Consider the following 16557-nt stretch of genomic DNA (forward strand, 5'->3'; position numbering starts at 1 on the left):
CATTGTGTCCCTGTGTCCTAGCAGCCATCGGTGGAGAGAAAGAGAGCCAACGTGAACACTGAGATATTGAGTTGTGGAGCGAGCCATACCTACCTAGAAGCTGTAATCAGCGCAGAGGTGAGCAAACGTCTTGAGAACGATTCATTGTGTCCCTGTATCCTAGCAGCCATCTGTGGAGAGAAAGAGAGCCAACGTGAGCGCTGAGATATTGAGTTGTGGAGAGAGTCATACCTACCTAGAAGCTGTAACCAGCGCAGAGGTGAGCCAACGTCTTGAGAACGATTCATTGTGTCCCTGTATCCCAGCAGCCGTCTGTGGAGAGAAAGAGAGCTAACGTGAACACGGAAATATTGAATCGTGGAGAGGGCCATATCCATCTAGAAGCTGTAACCAGCGCAGAGGCGAGCGAACGTCGGGGAGTCGACTCACTGTGCCCTCGTGTCCTAGTTGGAACCTGCGAAGAGAGAGAGAATAAGGAAGGCGAGTGAGTCAACGAGCAAGGACTTGTGGAAAGTAGGCGGTGCACCGCCGTGCGCCGAGTCAAGGTACGCCAACAAAGAAAGACCCATACCAGCACTCATTGTGTTTTTATTCTGCCTCCAGGAAGGAAGAGGAGCGCGCCACGAGTAGAGGGAGCCCGAGGCAGGAGCCCGTTCCCCCACGTACGACCCCCCACCCTTAGTCATTCATTGGGCCGTGGCCCCCCCCTGGAGGACAGAACCCGAAATTAGTTTTAATTTCCCCTTTCCCAGTCCCCCCTATATTTTAATTATTTAATTCAATAAAGAACATTTTAAACTTACTTGTGCTCGTTGTTGTCTGGTCATTGGGTTGGTTTTGGGGACCTCCTCGAGGTGGAAGTTTAGAAGGGGCGTGGTTTATACAACTAGTAGCCAGCCCCTGGCCGGTGACACCTCCATCTCCACATCTTATGGTAATGCTTTCGTGGTTAAGGCACACAAAATCATGAATGTGGCACTCTGGCTGTGTTTGGCCTGTTTTACAATACATACTTCTGTTAGTAATACAGGAATTCAGACAGCACATGCAACGAAATGCCCAAACAATCACTGGCCACTGTTCATTGTAAATGTAAATGACAGCTTTTCTGTACAAACAATGTCTTCTATGCCTTTGTTGGGAACAAATACTGATACAAAGCCTCTAAAAGTGTGTTTCTCAGCACAGAAATGTTTTTCTGTTCTCAACAGAAGCATCTGACAGCAGTCTCCTCTTCTGTGCATGTTGAATGTGCTGTATTTTCATTGAATATTCTGCTCCTCTGTCACAGACAAAAAAACATGATGACAAATCAACCCAGATCAGAGGTCTCCACAGCCTCAGAGGTTTAAACGCATTAAAAACAATAGCAAATAACAAACTGTAGCAGTTCTTATGAGCTCAATGATGTGTCAACTAGAAGAGAGAGAAAGAAACAAGGATCTCATGATTTAAAATTGACAAGGTAAAGATGTGACATACAGTAGGCAGAATGATGCCCTAAGCCTTTGCCATGACTAACTCACTCCTTAAAGGAAAAGTTCAGGTGAAAATCATTTTCTCACCATTATGTCATTTTGAATCTTTATGAATATTATTTTTGTAGACAGCTTAAGGAGAATTTCCTTATTTCATCATATGTTATTATCATCATATTAAAAAGTTTATAATGTCCGTATGAAATGGAAATGAAAAAATTGTTAGATTGTGGAATTTTTTACAAATGACTTATCTGTGAGCTTTATTCTTTTTAAAAATCTCCTTCCCTCCTTGAAACCATCTCTCTTTATGTCCAGTCATATCAACGCTATCTCACAAGAATTTGTACTTATTTACGAGTTGGCTAATTCGTATTTATTCAAATGACCACATTCGTACGGTCATTTGCCTTGACCCCTGTGGCGTTGGGGTTAGGTATGAGGTTAGGGTTTTTTTTTCATGAGAATCATATGTTTTTGCACGATTAACTTTATATGAATTCATACGAATTAGTCAACTCGTAAAATATGTAAAAATTCTCGTGAAATCAGGCTGGTCATATGGCGGATGGATGGGTTCGGGAAAAGATTGCAGCGATTATCAAATAACAACATGACCCAATCAAACAATCCAATCAATTATCAATGGACGAGTTGAAGTCCTGCCCTACATTTATTCATTTCAGAAACCGTTTTACTCGGATATACATCACCACTGGCAAAATAAAACAATCGCTATTTCTGTTTCATTTCGACTCATTTTTGGGATTTTTAATACAAATTCGTCATCTTGTGATTGGATTAAGATTGGATCATGTATTGGGTCTTGACATGGCATATTTATATGCACTGATGTTGAATTAGATTTGGTGACTGAAATTTTAGTCTTGGCCTTTTATTATAAGGAAGACGGTTCTGTCGATGTTGCGCTAAATTTATCTTTTCTACAGATAAAAATAAAATCTGTATGATTCGGACCGACAAGAGGGTGAGTAAATGATGACAGTCTGTGCAAACAAGCAGATCTGACCAATCAAATGCTGCGACACAGTCCAGCACAAGTGTAAGGATGTGTCATTAAAACTGTCTGTTTACTTTGTGACTATCCATACACCCCAGGAAGAATCACAGCTGGCACATGACAAATGTGTCATCATCGTCGTGGCCTGTAGTCCACAAGGTTTAATCTTCAAGGATGTTTCTGTAATATAAACTCTTTGAGTTTTTAAAAATAAGCCTTTATGTGCTGGTGAAGGATTTTTTGGTCTGGCTTCTGGAAATACAGGCTTGTTAAAAGAACATCTGACACCACACTTAGATTGTTCGTCTGGTGAACGTCCAGAACCCCAACTACTCCAGATTCACATCTAACAGTAGTGAAACCTTTTTTTACTAGACTTTAACAGGCTTCAGGCTCTAAGTGAATCCTAGCGAGGGCTTTTCCAGAGTTTAATCTTGGTAAATTGGGGTGGTCGTGAGTTTAATCTCAGTAAATGTTGCGAGCGGCGAGGGAGGCGGGTCAGGTCTTTGTGTTTGCGGATCGGGTCGCTGTGTTGGCCGCAGGGTCCTCTGTTGAAAGTGACCCTCGCCGGCAGATGGACAGGTATGTAACACCTGCTTCTAATGAGCTCATTAGATAAACTCGCCTCTTTAAAAGAGAGCCAAGTTGCTGAGCCGGTGCCAAGCAGCTTAGAGAAATTATGCGATGGCATTTGGCTGGCAAGGAGCATGAGTGAGTCTTTTTTCACACTGAGATAAGAGAAAACTCTGACACGGTCTTTGTGTCTAATCGCCAGCCTGTGAACTTCATCATAAATGGCAAAAACAGAAAGATAGTTTCAGAGTACCATGCGTAATGTCTTTCTGAACCGAGCTTTGACTGAATGCTAGCTGAATATTTGGTTAGCGTGTCAGGATTTGCCTCAGGGACTCAAGCAACTGTGTTTCAGTTTAGTTTTGCTTTGAGAGAAGCTGTCATACAATCTTTTGTATCTCATTCAAGACTACCTGAAGCCTGGTCCTGAAAGAATAAACTTTTGGTTTTCAATGTACATGTTTTTTGTAACGATGGCATGTCTTCTCTATGTAAACTATGTGAATGTAAATCTGTGATAACAGTGACTTTATGCTTATGTGTTTTCAGTCTATAGGTAGGGGTGGGCGATAAATCGCTTGCGAAAGGCGGTTTCGTGATTAGTAGTATATCGCCATCACCTGCTTTCAGATGGAGTGCCATTTCCTACACAGAGACGTTTTTCACAGAGATGCTCAGCAAAATTGCATTCTTAAATGCTCAGCATGATTGTAGGAGGCCAAACTAGGCACCATGGACAGAGTCTTCATCTCACTGATGACCAGAAAGGCCTGGGATTTTCTCAGAGCGCCACAACGTCTCAAAGCCTTCAGGACTCTGTTAAACGTCAAGAGGTTCGGTTTGACTTTCTGTTCTTTCCGTTTATATTTTTTACTACATTGTTGTCTTGTAAACATAGTCTTATGCACTGAAAAAGTGAAAAGTTGGATCAACCTAAAAAAATTATTTCAATTGGTTACACATAAAAAATGTATGTTCTTTCAACTTGAAATGTCACTTTAGTTTCACTGTAGAAGAAAAAATTAAGTTGTTACCAAGTTTACCAACTTTTCCCTTTTTACAGTGTGGGCCGTACACACCAAATGTGATTCAACAGTTTGTGCGAGTAGATACAAAGTCAATGCAAAGTCGATCAATTTAAGTCTAAACATTTAATACATTTATCTTTAGCAAAGCATTTTGTTAGGGTGGGGGAAAACAGGCAAATGGATCCCAGTGCGGATAACAGAAAATGTTTATTTAACAGATAAGGAATGTAAACAGACAATGGCACGTCTGGGCGCAAAGGCCACTCCGAGGCAGACGGCTAGGGCGAGGAGCACACACAGACACTGGGGAGACAAGCCACACACGTTCGGGCTCCGGCCAGACAAACGAACAGTGGGAGAGAGTAGTGGACAACTTGGCAGATAGCACTGCAGTCCTTAAACAGGCAGATGGAGAATTCTGTCTCTATAACAGTCAGCGATCACCGAAACAGTATCTAGAGAATGACTCCTGGGCAGCAGAGAGCACAGAATAAGGGAAACAATAAATGAACAAACTAGACGTCTCAAAAGCACACAACAAGACTAAACTAGAAACTAGCAAAGCTAGTAACGGGCGAGTACATACACAGTACTGACATTGACAAACTGATATTGACAAACGAACTTGCAAAGACACACTAGACACACAGGGATTAAATACACAGATCAGACGAGAGGATAACAAGCAACAGGTGAGGAAGACGAGAGGAGGCAATCACACTGAACAGGAACACCTGTGAGGGAAGCACACGTGAACCTGTAAAACACATACAAACACAAGACAACCACAGTACCAACAAGACAAAACCATAAACATATTTATATATACACATAAACATATAAATATATATATGCATGAACAGAACACTAGACTAAACAAGACATAAAAACAAAGACTGGAAAATGCAAGGGAGCGGGGAAAAATAACACACAATGACAAGAGAATACAAGGGAGCAGGGAAGAAGTCACAAGACACGGGAAAAACGTGGTCTAATATGACAATACCAAAACCACGTTCTCCCACACAAAACATTGTACTGTTAGAACCCTGCCATACAAAACTAGATATAATTACCAACAAGATTATGGCAGAGTCCTAACAGGACCCTCCCCTCAAGGGACGCCCCCTGGCGGCCCTCAAGGAGAGACACAGGACAAGACAGATTGGACACTGGACAACACCCACGAAAACATGACAAACACCATTAAGGGAAGACAAGACAGAACAACTAGAGGGTTCGGGTGGGACAACAAGAACAACAAACAAGGGAGGGGGGGCGGGGGAACAGCAACGTTCACAGGAGGAGGGATGGGACTGGGTACAGGACGAGACCTCTGACCCCGGGGAGTAGCTGAGGGTTGGGTGCGTGGAGGCCGGGCAGGCCTAACAGGGTTTCGTGGGGAGGAAACAGCTTGGGGCAAGGCAGGAACAACAAGGTCAGGGTTTAAAGGCTGAGGGGAAACAGGAAACATGACAGGGGGCGCTGCGTCCGGCAGCGGAGACGACATGGAGACAGTGACAGGGGGCGCAGCGGGCGGCTGCGGAGACGAGACAGGAACCATGACGGGGGGCGCCGCGTCCGGCGGCGGAGACGACATGGAGACAGTGACAATGACAGGGGGCGCAGCGGACGGCTGCGGAGGCGAGACAGGAATCATGACAGGGGAGGCTGCGGACGGCAGCGGAGACAAGGCAGGGACAATGACGGGGGGTGCAGCGGGCGGCTGCAGAGACGACACAGGATCAATGACGGGGGGTGCAGCGGGCGGCTGCAGAGACGACACAGGATCAATGACAGGGAGCGCAGCGGACGGCTGCGGAGACGACACAGGGTCACTGACAGGGAGCGCAGCGGGCGGCTGCGGAGACAACACAGGCTGGATAGACCCTGGCTGAGGCTGCACCGGCGAAGGCAGAGGCTGCTGCTTCTCAGCGGACTGAGGGGTGGCAGCTGGCTGAAGAGCGGAGGAGCCCTTCTTCCTCTTCTTCTTCTTTGGGCGCGGTGCAGTGAGAGCGATGGCAGGAGGTGGTGTGGTGGGAACGATAGGCTCGGTAGAAGACCCTTCCGATGCAGATTCCCATGACACTCTTCGCTCTCGTTTGCCCCGAAGGCTGACTTGCGGGGCGGAGCTTACCGGACTCGATTTGGAGGGCGCAGAGTTCTCCTGGACTACCATCCCGACAACACGACCCCCTAGGATAGGTGACAGAGGTCTGGACTTGGGATCGGGCGTAGTCTCCGGCGCCGGAGAGACGAGAGACGACCTCCCCAGCCTGATCGCCCCGGTCAGAATGCCCCTTCCCCGTCTCGCCAGACGACTACCCCGAAGGCTGACTGGCGGGGCGGAGCTTACCGGACTCGATGTGGAGGGCGCAGAGAACTCCTGGGTCATCACCCCGACAACACAGCCCTCCGGGATGGAAGGCAAAGGGACAGGATGAGAGGTGTCAGTAGAATCCCCTGGCTCTTCACGGTTCATCAAGTACTCCACTGTATCCGGGAAGCCCAGGGGTTTCAGGGTCCTTTGCTCTGCCGTAGTGAGGGGCTTGTCGAGGCAGCTGTTGAAAATTACCTTTAACTCTGCCTCGTTGAAGCCGGAGTACTTGGCAGATCTCAAAAAGTCCATAGCGAAATCCTTCACATTGGCCCCCTTCTGCCGGAGGCCGAACAGGACATGCGCTTGGCAGCTTCTGTAGTCAGACCAGGATAGGTCCATTTCCGCGGGATCCAGTTATGGCAAGTTCGTACTGTTAGGGTGGGGGAAAACAGGCAAATGGATCCCAGTGCGGATAACAGAAAATGTTTATTTAACAGATAAGGAATGTAAACAGACAATGGCACGTCTGGGCGCAAAGGCCACTCCGAGGCAGACGGCTAGGGCGAGGAGCACACACAGACACTGGGGAGACAAGCCACACACGTTCGGGCTCCGGCCAGACAAACGAACAGTGGGAGAGAGTAGTGGACAACTTGGCAGATAGCACTGCAGTCCTTAAACAGGCAGATGGAGAATTCTGTCTCTATAACAGTCAGCGATCACCGAAACAGTATCTAGAGAATGACTCCTGGGCAGCAGAGAGCACAGAATAAGGGAAACAATAAATGAACAAACTAGACGTCTCAAAAGCACACAACAAGACTAAACTAGAAACTAGCAAAGCTAGTAACGGGCGAGTACATACACAGTACTGACATTGACAAACTGATATTGACAAACGAACTTGCAAAGACACACTAGACACACAGGGATTAAATACACAGATCAGACGAGAGGATAACAAGCAACAGGTGAGGAAGACGAGAGGAGGCAATCACACTGAACAGGAACACCTGTGAGGGAAGCACACATGAACCTGTAAAACACATACAAACACAAGACAACCACAGTACCAACAAGACAAAACCATAAACATATTTATATATACACATAAACATATAAATATATATATGCATGAACAGAACACTAGACTAAACAAGACATAAAAACAAAGACTGGAAAATGCAAGGGAGCGGGGAAAAATAACACACAATGACAAGAGAATACAAGGGAGCAGGGAAGAAGTCACAAGACACGGGAAAAACGTGGTCTAATATGACAATACCAAAACCACGTTCTCCCACACAAAACATTGTACTGTTAGAACCCTGCCATACAAAACTAGATATAATTACCAACAAGATTATGGCAGAGTCCTAACACATTTACATAATTTGTCTGGTAAATGTACGTCCTGCAATAGTTAGCTTGTCCAGAACAAAGTATTTGCATAACTCGTCTGGGTTATATACTTATGCTGCAATAGTTAGCCTGTCTGGAACTGAGCGGATATTAAACCACAATTCATATATAATTGTTTCTTAGTGTCTTTAATAGAATACATTCAGAAAATATAGGAAATGTGTATATAGTATTTCCAAAATTCAGTTCGGCAACGCATGATGTCACCCATTCAAAGTAAATGAGAAGTGTTAACGCTGGCGACCCGTGTGGGAATGTACCATTAATGTTTGGTGTTTATGCAGCATTAGACTGTGGGTCTGCTATTTATCTGCTGTAAAGTTTTCATAAAAACTTTCTAGTTAAGCTGTCTCACATCTGCTTTACATTTATCAAAAACAACTATTTGTTCAAGAGGATCTCTTTTGTCTTTCAGTGCAATTAAAATCTAGCACTTGAGCAATCAGGGCTTGGACTGCTGGTTGTTTTTAGGGTGGCAGGGTAATGAATAGTCAGCTCTCTTAATTTGCCTTGACCCGTAGTGTTATACAAATCCGCTCTGTGGATAAACTACGAGTTAGCTGAGTACTTCAATAAACATCACTGAACATCAACAATAGAGACATCTGTGTTTGTTTCTCTTGTATCTGTTTAATTAACATCAGATTTAAATACACATGCCTGTTTGGCGTTTGGCGTGAGTGGTTTCATTTCAGCAAAATTTAGAATTGATATACAGTTGATTTTCCTTCATAGTCTTCCAGAAGATTTATGGTAAATCAGTTTCTTCTGGTGTGACTGACGGACATGACTTCTCTACTGCGGTCTCATTAAACGAACAGTGTTTGACACTTTTCGGACTAATTTCCTCACTCTCTGAGCAAGAGTCCTCCTATCTGCTGCAACTTCAGGCCTGTAACAAGAACCTGTGCTGTACTGTGAGAAAATCATCAAAGACGTTCTCACGCCCTGCATATCATTATCATCCAATTGGATCCACTTTCACATTTCCCAGCGGAACGTCAGGATTCTGCACTTCCAGTATGTCAGCAGACTACGGATTAACCGCAGGCTTCCGGAGGCATATGCTGGTACTGGAAGTGTCTCCCGTCTCCGCTCTGCACTGCCAGCGGGCTTTGAAAGCTTGTCCCGTTTCATTCGCCGAACAAAAGACCCAGTACATACCTGAAGAGAAGTGTCCAAGCCTCATAGCAACAGAGGTACTGAAGGTCCGAGTCTGCCTCATCACCCATCTGCCATCTGGCCAGACAGGGTCACGGCTGTTTAAGCAGCGTGAGATTGGTGACTCTCGGTGGATGTGCCTGCTTAACGCAATGTACTGTGCTGTGGTCTTACTCGGACATAACTAGGCTGAGGAACAGAGAAAACACAGCACATCTTTTTACCAAGATGTCAACTTTGGTCATTTCAAAAAAATGTATTCTGCTGCAGAGAGGAAAGGTTGGCAGAAGGGAGGAGGGTGAACGGGTGAGCGTACAGTACAGTAGGTTTATTTCACACCCAGACTGCAGAAAAGCGATGAGGTCTGTCAATGCAATGCCTCATTGAGTTCAGTCTGTTGACAGAGACTTATATAGATTATGTTACATGTCATCTATAAATGCTTAAATATTAACTGATAATTATGAGCATTTAATGCACTCTTTACAATTGCAATCTGTTATTTGGTTAATTTGGTAGTTTTAAATAAAGGTATGTCTGAGGGTTCATTTGCACTGGAAACCTGAACTTTAAGTTGAATTTGAAAAGTTGTTGACATAAAAAAATGAAGTAATGTGAACTAAAAAAAGAGAACATTTAATCTAAAATTTCAATAAAATATTTAACTTGAAATATCTAGTAATATCAATTGCTCTGTCCAACATCTCCGCTTAACTAAGTTCAAAGTTTTTTTTATTTTTAATTAGTTTAAAATGACTTTTAGTGTTATAAATAGTATTATAACACAAAATGTATGACTGACTTTAACTTAATAACTAACTTAATTCTTAATTCTGTAACTAAATAGTTACAGTTCCTATCATGAACTGATCAGTTTAATGCAAGTTAATTTAATTTGTTTTAGTTCAATTAATTATATACGCTTAAAAGTTAAATGAACTAAGAATTTTAAGTATTATGTCAAAAAATCTAAATATTAAGTGATGTTTACCTCATTGTTTAAGTAAAGACAATATCTGGGTTAGCAGTTAGCGTAAGACATTTGCTATAATGACATTTATGCATTTAGCAGATGCTTTTATGCAAAGGAACTTACATTGCATTACAGGGTATACATTTTTCCTCAGTATGCATGTTCTAAGTCATGCTAACATGATAAAAAAATTCCAAAGAGCATCCTGCGTGTTTCTATGGAGTTGAGAAAATCGGCAATTTGATGACCACAGGATATCCGAAGTTACCACAGTCAGTGCCACACATTTAATTATTGAATTACAGATGTAAACTTTGTAATGTGTTTCTGATAGAGCATTGCATTAGCAGCACAAAAGGTTTTGGGTTCATTCCCATGCACATGAAAAATGTTAACTTTGAAGGCCCTGTAAGTTGCTTTAGTTAAAGGTGTCTGCCAAAAACATAAATATTACAGATGTAAATCTTCATAACTGAGGTCGATGCGATACCCATCTCGATGAATAGCCTACAATACAATACATAAAAGATGCATGAACAGGGAACTACACTAACCTTTTCCACTGGTGGCACTTGCGCTACCAACTTTTTCAGTTACTGGCGCAAAATATGATTTGGTCGCACATATTTTTTTCAAGTTATATTAAGGCGCTCTGGATAATAATGAACAATAATGAAACTGTATTGCATACAGATATGCTTTTTATTTTACTTGCCATCTTTTAAACCACATGCCGCCTTGTTTTCTTAAATGTGCAGTGTTTCCCACAGATCTGAAATGTACTTGGTGGTGGTAGCCGGTGAAAAGAGCAATTATTACCCCCTGACAAATAATGGTCTATATAACATGTGACGTAGAACTAATAATGTGTGACACAACACAATACTTTGATTCATTGAAAATTAATATTAATTTCACATTATATTTCATCAATCTAACCACCCTAAACTTTCTTTGCCATTAACAAAGCTGACACTGTTTGTCAAAGCACCACGAAAACACTTACTGTTTTTGCACTGCATATATGAAGCAATTAGACCCCTTTTATCAAACTCAATATAATACAATACTATGTATAGTATATTAATAGACAGTGCAGGTCTATAGATTATAAATGTGACTGATGTTATGACTGATGTTATAATGGTAATAATTTCTATTAGATAGGCACTTTTACTGCTTCTGCTCTATCTTTCTATTTCTCTCTTGCCGATTTAAAAAGCTTAATCCACTCATTATTTCAGATTTAAAAGTCTACTTGCTGTCCCGGTGACAGACTTTACATTGCTTTGCTCGTTCAGTGCAATTGGCTTGATATTAGCATTGCTTTTTGCTACAATCAGTGTTCGAATTGAAGGGGGTCTGGGGGGGTCCCGGACCTCCTATAAGCCTTAAGGGACCCCCCATAAAGCACAAAAATATAAATTAGGGGGGTCCTCTGGTTTTTATTAAAATTAAAATACTACATAAATTTAAAATCCTCATTTTGCGTGTCACAAAGCAATACTGTCCATTATTTGTCCCAATTTCGCAATAAAATAATTCAAATGACTTCTGTCTGAAATAAAGAAACTCGCAAGTGCGCCTCATGCTGTTTTCTGGAGGAATTGACAGACGAGTTAATGTCTCTATCTGCGTGTGGAGTATTTTTTACCTCAGTTGCGGTAAGAATCTTTAGTAATCTTTAGGTTTAAGGGTTTTTAAAAAAATCTTCTCAAACAATTATTTCATAACAGTGGCAAAGCTATCCACTCAGACTGACGGCTGGTCAACCCAGTCACACAAAATATTTTATTGGGAAAGCAGAAGAAATCACGCTTAAATGATAATAAATGATAGTCTCTTTAATACTTAGCCTATCGCTCAACTACACATCTTTCAGAAATAAATAATTATTTGTAGAAAGTTTTTTTTGCATGTGTTTTTTTAAACCTTGGAAAAATGTAACATGCAGGGACGAAGTGGGACTCCTTTTCAGCCCTGGAGTTTCATGTCTTAGACCGGCCCACTTTAGTTCACCACTGACTATATTAAAATAATATAATTAAATCCTCAGTGCACTATTCTTTGCAGCCTTGCAATTAATATATTTTCCAAAAATATCATTTCCAATTCAATGCAAATAGTCTAAAACAGTTATGATTTTGCCATAATCGTGCAGCCCTACCATAAGTTATTTTAAAATTATTCAATTAAACTTATTCAAAAACTGCTGAAAAGGAACAAATGTTTTCCCCTATATTTTTCCCCTAGAGTTTTGCATGAAATAGATGAAGAATAACTATTAATAGATAAATCATTGTTACATATATATCTTACCGGTAGATATAAAAAATACGACATTTACCTTTTAGAGGCCGTTCGTATCAAGTTGCGCTCAAGTTTATTTTAAATCTAAACGTGCGGCAAGTGCACTCAAATATAGACGCGTCTAAAACAAAACTCGTGTTCACAGGCGACCTCTTTGAAAAGCAGAAGGCGGCGGCGCGTCATGCGTTGTCCATGCGTTTTAAATGAATATGGACCCTAATTATGATTATGAACGCAAGAATTACTTTGTGGTCGGAAGTTGAGGTCATAAAGCGGTGGGGACGTATACCACCCGCAAATTACGCGAATGGGGCTGCTGTGAGTGCTGGGGACAGCAACCTTCAACCTGGTGGCATGATAACTATCTTTAAAATTATGTATCTTTAAAAAGATTAATTATATTTAATTTATACAGTGAAGAAGACAGTGTTATTATTCATTTGATTCTATTTATGTACCTAAATACTACTGTTAGATCTTGCTTTATTTGTAACTTTGTTCTTTTCTATTTTTATATGCTAATAATTTCCAGTTTTGCTGATCCGAAAATTATTCGATCTATGACTCAAAAAACGCAATGTGATCATCCATTTAACCACTACTATATAGTAAAATTATGTAATTTAAGAATGAGTCCACCCTATGTCACCCCTATTTTGTTTAAAATTTCTGCCCTTGCCAGTGTTTCACACAAATTTGAGGGGTAAACATTTTTTTAGAGTTTGAGTTAAGGGTAATTTGGGGTTTCTTTGATTAAAACCAGGATCAGATGATTGTTGATCAAGGACGATCACATCTTACGTTGTGAAATCACAGCAACCCTATAATGAGGGGGGTGGAGCTTGGCCGGGGGGTGGGGCTTAGCTAGGGGACCCCCCATAAGCTTTGACATAATTCGAACACTGGCTACAATCTCTGTCCAAACTTAATATGGATATGGTTTTAGAAAAGATATGGTTTATTAATAATAAGATCATAAAAAGCAAATGCAGCGCGTGGTCGTAACAAGAACCATCGCCATAGAAACCGAAGGCACGCTGAATCTGCACTCGAGCTTTAGCGCGGTAGCGCTCATGGCCGTTTTCCGATCGACTCGGGTTATAAACACAACATTAATCAGACTTGGGACCCAAAGTAATTAAACTAGAACCTAACCGGACCCGACAGACCATTTAAAATATAAACCCGGAACCATACGAGTCCCGCGTCCTCAGTGAAGAAAGACCTCTGCTCAAGTTCAGAAACATGGAAGACACTGCGCTTGCGTCGTGTCGCACCCAATTCATTGAGAAACAGCTGAGCACGCAAACGCACACTCATAGGGAGAGACACGACGTGCTTTCACGCAAAATGAAGCCAACGTGTTGATGGCTCAGAGCATGTTATAAAACGTATTCTTAAAATCCACATTTCTGTTTTAATAAATGCTCATAGTAAATCTTAGCATATTGTCTAAAACATTAGGTAGCACATTTGCGACCCAATAAAAATTAGGGTCGCAACGGCAGTTCAAAAGGTCGCATATGCGACCATTTTGGTCGCAGTGTAGCTCCCTGATGAAGCAGCTACCGATGCAACAGGATTCACCCCATTATGATGCAGTGCAGTCCGATTTCGATTCGGTTCAACACGATGTCATTCAATGCAGTATGATGCAATAAAAAACAGATCGTTTCCACACATTGGAATTACTTGGTGGAGGATGCAGCTCTGCCATGTTATTTTCTGCTCTATGTGACTTTCATGACATGCCTCGATTTTCATAGTGTTGTGATACATCAGCAGATAATACATCAGCAGCAACTAGCAACAGTTTAGAGAGGAGAAAGCAATGTCAAAATATTGGTCAGCTTCTAAAAATTAAAAGTATAGTGCATCTATTAATAATTATACATACATTTAAAAAATTTTTTTTTTACCAATGCAAAATAGGTTAAAAACAATGCATGGGGATGCAAATGCTAATTTGTATCCGATGCACATTATAAACCCATGCATTGCATCTTTAAGGTTTTATGCTGATGCACCAAGCGAATTAGGGTCTCTTCCCATCCCTAATACATAAATAATCCCATACATTTGGACCCCACTATGAATATTGTAAATTCATTTAAAAAGTATCCATGTGTGCATATATTTGTCATATTTAAAATTGTTTCTGTGTGATCACTGCAACATGGCATCTTTCAAATAGAAGCTGAAACACCAATCAATATTAGGATCAATATTTTATACCAAGATCTCATTTTGAAACGACTCACTTTTATTGACCAAATGTAATTATGGTGTGGCGCTCTGAAGATTTGAAATGTAGCAGCTGCATTAGGCAAAAGGCTGAAAGGTTTGAACAGAAAGAAAACAAGAGAGCAAGAAGAAGGTGGAAAAGGTAAAAACAATCAAACCTACAGTACAGTATAGTAGAGAAACATGACATGAGCCATGCAGATGGAAACTTTGTACACAGTGAAGTGATTTATGGCCTTTGGGAATAAAATCAACAAGTTGAACTTTAATGGTAATTGTTTTGATCGAGGGGGCGTGGTTGTTAATCCAACATCATGATCGATGGCACGAGGCGAGGACTTTGGCCGTGCGCTTGTCTTTCGGCTTTGGCACAAATAAGCAAACGGCTGATAAATGCAATTTATTGGCATGCAAGTTCTGTCCTAATGCTTGAAATGAATTCTTGTGCGGATTCAGAGACACGTTGGCACTGATGAAAATGTCTATGAATTTGAGTCTGCGTGTTTAAATAAGCGATTAGCATTTCTGCGAGGAGCCTTATCTGGCCTTATTTCATCTAATCGGGCAACAAATGAGCCATGTCCTAATAGATTAGAAATTTCTGAGCAAAATATTTAATGAAGGTAGTTGAACGGAATATAAAGCACCCAGAAAAAAAACTAAGTTCTTTGTAATTTATTTAAATTAAACAATAATGTATTGAGAGCGAAATTGTTCACGTGGTAAATTAGCATATTCATTGTGGTATAATGCAAGTAATTGCTGAGTAATACTAATGAACTACTTATCATTTAATGAATTTGTGGAGCTGCTACTAATTACGGTAGTAATTATAAGAACTTGTAATATGAAGATTGTAATGTGTAACTGTAATTTCTATTAGAAGTCACTATGAGTACCAGCAGACTCATTTATAAAGAGTTGGCGCGGGCCGGCAGACCTCCAATAATCTGCGGTCACATCAGTGTTTTGGATAAGAAAGCTGGAGAGCGGAGAGGTGATCTTGGCATTCTTCTAGATAATTAAAGCGTCTACTTTTTGAAGATGGGAATTAACTCTAATCACACTCTTTCAATGCATGACATCTCAAAGAACCTTGTCTTAATTTAGCCAACCTTGATTTCTATTTCTCATTCACTGTATGTTTGTCCCCGTTGCTTTCTGCTGACTGTGACCTGGTGTTTTTACCATCAGTAATACGCCGCGTGTGCATGTTGGGGGTTTTTGTGTTTTACATTATTACAGTCTTTTGCCTCCTGCGGCTGTGGAGTTGAGATGATTTATCTCTGTCGGTTATTGAATCGTGAGAACTCTCGCCAGTGTGCACTGGCTGAGCTTTAATTATGCAGGAATAAAGAAACGTCTCTGTTCTCATGTGATTCATAAAGACTGACCTTCATTGTGAACCACTGTAATGAAAATGGAAAAGGGAGCCTGGTTCAGATGAGTCTGTGATGGGTGGGGTGAACACAGACGTGTGTAGTGAATGAACTTGTCACCTGTTATTTTATTCTATTTAAACTCTGTCCTCGTGTTTTGTATTCTCTGTGCTGAGTGTTCAACCTGGTCTAACTGTTAATACGTAACTTTCAAAACACAAACCTTATTTTTTGTATTTGCAACATTTAATTATAACATTATTAAGTTTTTACAGCTACAAAAGATTGCGGCATAATTTCCCCATCGATAATGTTACCACCCTAACCCTACCCCAAACCATCCTAAACCCAAACCCTTCTCATACCAAAAAATGTAAAATACATAATGTATCATTTTTAAGTTGAGCAACATAAAGGACAGAAATGCTACAGTCCTCCTCCTAAACAGTTTATTAAAATCATGTACTGTTAGAAATAAAAAGCATTAAGACAGACAAATGTTATTACAATCATTTATTTATTGCGAAATATCAAAAGCAGTACCAAAAGTAGTTTTGAAAAAAGTAGTTAAAATGTTCTGCAGTCTCTTATAAAGTACAGAGAAATATTAAAGTTATTAATCCACCAGAACTTTAATCCAGCTTCTCT

General features: G+C 41.0%; 1 protein-coding gene across 1 annotated transcript; it reads right to left on the minus strand.

Annotated features, from left to right (window-relative positions):
• Positions 1–4643: 4643 nt before the first annotated feature.
• LOC141280892 (uncharacterized) lies at positions 4644–7148 on the minus strand. The gene has a single exon (XM_073812162.1). The coding sequence runs from the start codon at positions 6817–6819 to the stop codon at positions 5239–5241; it is 1581 nt and encodes a 526-aa protein (XP_073668263.1). The 5' UTR covers positions 6820–7148; the 3' UTR covers positions 4644–5238.
• Between the last annotated feature and the right edge of the window lie 9409 nt (positions 7149–16557).

This window comes from Paramisgurnus dabryanus, chromosome 16 (genome assembly GCF_030506205.2).
Source record: "Paramisgurnus dabryanus chromosome 16, PD_genome_1.1, whole genome shotgun sequence".
Classification (NCBI taxonomy): Eukaryota; Metazoa; Chordata; class Actinopteri; order Cypriniformes; family Cobitidae; genus Paramisgurnus; species Paramisgurnus dabryanus.

Excerpts from the sequence above, each read along its gene's own strand:
- LOC141280892 (XM_073812162.1), bottom strand. The coding sequence starts at position 6,819 with ATGGACCTATCCTGGTCTGACTACAGAAGCTGCCAAGCGCATGTCCTG.